General features: G+C 35.0%; 1 protein-coding gene across 1 annotated transcript in view; it reads left to right on the top strand.

Moving 5' to 3' along the window:
* The window catches only part of LOC107660387 (neurocan core protein-like), a 72915-nt gene that overhangs the window by 67345 nt on the left and 2131 nt on the right, over positions 1–3439 (top strand). Inside the window, exons 12-13 of the mRNA XM_016449668.1 lie at positions 453–535; positions 745–889. Coding sequence (XP_016305154.1) covers positions 453–535; positions 745–889 — 228 coding nt within the window. The remainder of the gene's footprint in view (positions 1–452; positions 536–744; positions 890–3439) is intronic.

Raw genomic sequence — 3439 nt, 5'->3', positions numbered from 1 at the left:
ATAAAGAATTAATAAAAATAATACATTATATATATATATATATATATATATATATATATATACACACACAAACACAGTATATATATATATATATGTCAAAACACAGAATATTAACGCAAATGTCATTGAATGTAAAAAAAAATATAAACTTTTGCAACTTTCACATTTTACAAGCATAGTACAAGCAGTTTGTGAGTTGGTGAAAAGCTAATAATTAAATAAATTTTTTTTAAATAAAATAATTTTAAAATAATCAAAATAAAATGCTTGCTCAAAAAAGAAGAAATATTTTGTTTACCTCCATTAACTGACATCAGAGAAGCATATGAATGTGTTATTAAATTATTGAAATATTAACTTAAAATCTCAGGGGGACTTCAGATATTTTTACTGGATGCAGGAAAGATTTACATGGGAAACTTGTTTTTCATCATCTTTCTGTGGTCCATCAGGTCTGGGTCATGAGAACGTTTGGATCGGTTTGAATGATCGCACAGTGGAAGAGGATTTCCAGTGGACTGATGGGATGGATGTTGTGAGTCATTTTTCAAATATGAATTCGTCCCAAATAAACACCCCTTGAACCTTCAACTGCAGACTGTGAAGAAACTGACAGTGTTTACATGGTCTGCAATAATCTGACAGATCCCATGTGGTTTATTTATTCCATTCAGATTTCCGTGCACGTTCTTACTCCAGATTGCTTCATTTGTAATAATTTGACATTGTCTGTTCCTCTCACAGGTGTATGAGAACTGGCGTGAGAATCAGCCGGATAACTTCTTCGCGGGCGGAGAGGATTGTGTGGTGATGATCACTAGAGAGGACGGCAAATGGAACGACGTGCCCTGCAACTACAATCTACCTTACGTCTGCAAGAAAGGAACCGGTGAGACACTGTTTGAGCATACGTCAATAGATTTTTTATTTTTTTTGGAAGAAATTAATACTTATTTGAAGACTGGAGTAATGATGCTGAAAATACAGCTGCGCATCACAGAAATAAATTACAGTTTAAGATATTCACATAGAAAACAGCTATTTTAAATTAATAAAATAATTAAGTAATAATATAAGTAATAATATTTCACAATAATACTGATTTTACTGTATTTTTGATCAAATAAATGCAGCCTTGGTGAACTCCCCAATCTTAAAGTGTGTGTGAGTAAATATATGTTTTTGCTTTTTTTTTTTTTTTTTAAAGGCCTTACAAAGTGACGCCAATAAATGTTGCATGCACTGCAATATATCTTCCTCAGAATTTGTTTTATATTTGCTTGCAGATGTAAAATGATGCAGAATTAAAATATCTTGGAAAATCTGAACAAAATTAATTGAGTTTATGTTTAAAACAAAAACAAATATCTGTCAGTAGTGTTTGAAAATGTATTTCCCCTTTGAATGAAGTTGGTTTTTCTGAGCCCATTTGCAGATTTATTTCAGTTCTTTTTTTAATCCTAAACTCAATTTTGATCAATTTCATCGTAAACAAGACCTCTTCTGTCATTTTGCTTCTCATGTAAATGAATCACGATTTAAAATACTTTAGAGATTTGCACCGGAAAATGTCAAAAGTACTGAGGTAGAACAGCACTTTTTTGTGTTCCCTTTAATTTATTCCTTACATTTTCTTGACTTGGTCTTAAACGTGCATAAACCCTGTACATAAAAAGTTGAGTTTGCAGTCAATAATGTTTTCTGACCCTTTAAAGCTTTAATGCATCGTCCAACACTCACTTCACTGACACACACCTCAGAACGGAGCACGTTTTCCAGTTTAAGTGGTTATCGATGTGTGTGTGAGTGTGTGTGTGTGTGTGTGTGTGTGAGCTGCACTTAATAAACTGCACGAACATCTCAATGTAACATTGACTGTCATCTTCTGTATCAGTTTCGCTCTCGACAGTAACACAGATTAAATGATTTGTCCATTGATTCCTCAAACACTAACACAGAGAGTGAAGTCAGTGTGTTCAGTTCTCATCGCTCTAAAGGCGAAATGCTTGCGTGCAGCACGTCGGTCCTGATTCATCGGGTATGTGTGGCATTTCAGTGGAGAGACGTCTTTCAGTCCTCCACACAACAGGGTCTCAGTTTTTAGGGTGTGAGTATTCAGACCCCATTGAGAAGGGCTCAGATTGTGGATTTAAGCTCTGTGCTCTGCACTACATTTCCCACGATCCCGTCCTTTGTGGCACGTCCAGGATCTCTCGCGGTTTTCTGTGGCTGCGACGGCAGAGGACAGATTTACAGCCTGCCTATGGAAATCAGGCTCATTGTCTGGAGACAGAGCGTTTGTGCCAGGACTTCAGAATTTCACTTCATTTCAATTGAAAAGGTTAACGTTTAAGAAAATTGAATTTTCCCTCCCGGAACCTGAAGTATTTAGATTTGTGTTCAAAAATAAAGGTTTATCAGTGATTGATTGTGTTTGTGTCAATTTGACCCACATTCAAAACATCTTGAAACTCTGGTGAAACTGTTTCTTATTGAAAATTTTTGCATTTTTCTTATTTAGGTTCATGAATGTGAATGGTTTTAATCATGCTCTTAAAGGGATAGTTCACCCAAAAATGAAAATGACCCCATGATTTACTCACCCTCAAGCCATCCTAGGTGTATATGACTTTCTTCTTTCAGAGCAGGGGTGCCGAACTCAGTTCCTGGAGGGCCGGAGCCCTGCAGAGTTTAGATCCAACCCTAATTAAATACACCTGATCCATCTAATCAAGTTTGAAAACTACATGGTATGTGTGTTGGAGCTAGACTCTGCAGGGCTGCGGCCCTCTAGGAACGGAGTTTGACACCCCTGTTTCAGACAAATGCAATCTGAGTTATATTAAAAATGTCCTGCTCTTCCAAGCTTTATAATGGCAGTGAATGGGGGTCCAGATTTTGAAGCAAAATAAAGTGCATCCATCCATCATATCAGATTTGAAGGATTTTCAGGATCAGTTCAATTAGACAAACGCTGATCGTTTATGATGTATGATATGCAGTGTTGAGGGTAACGCATTACAAGTAACGCGAGTTACGTAATCAGATTACTTTTTTCAAGTAACTAGTAAAGTAACGCATTACTTTTTAATTTACAAGAGAATATCTGAGTTACTTTTTCAAATAAGTAACACAAGTTACTTTTTTTTCCAATTTATTGATTGTTGAGAGAAATCAGAAGATGTTACTGTAGTTATAAAATAAATATGAATATGCATTAATTCATCTCACAAAAAAAAAAACAGATTCAGTATTCCTCAAAATGAATATGAATATGATAACTCAGAATATGACTCAAACCTGCAATAATTAAATGTTAAACAACACAAATATGCTTTATGTATTTAATCCCATTCTATTAACCAATGTCTTTGCTTCTGACCTTCGATGATACAGTTCAACCATACTAATAAGCAAAAATTACACAAGATAAACTAAC

This window comes from Sinocyclocheilus anshuiensis, unplaced genomic scaffold (assembly GCF_001515605.1).
Source record: "Sinocyclocheilus anshuiensis isolate Anshui unplaced genomic scaffold, SAMN03320099.WGS_v1.1 scaffold1433, whole genome shotgun sequence".
NCBI classification, from domain to species: Eukaryota; Metazoa; Chordata; class Actinopteri; order Cypriniformes; family Cyprinidae; genus Sinocyclocheilus; species Sinocyclocheilus anshuiensis.
The sequence above is the reverse complement of the archived record's forward strand: the minus strand, read 5'-3'. Positions and strand labels throughout refer to the sequence as shown.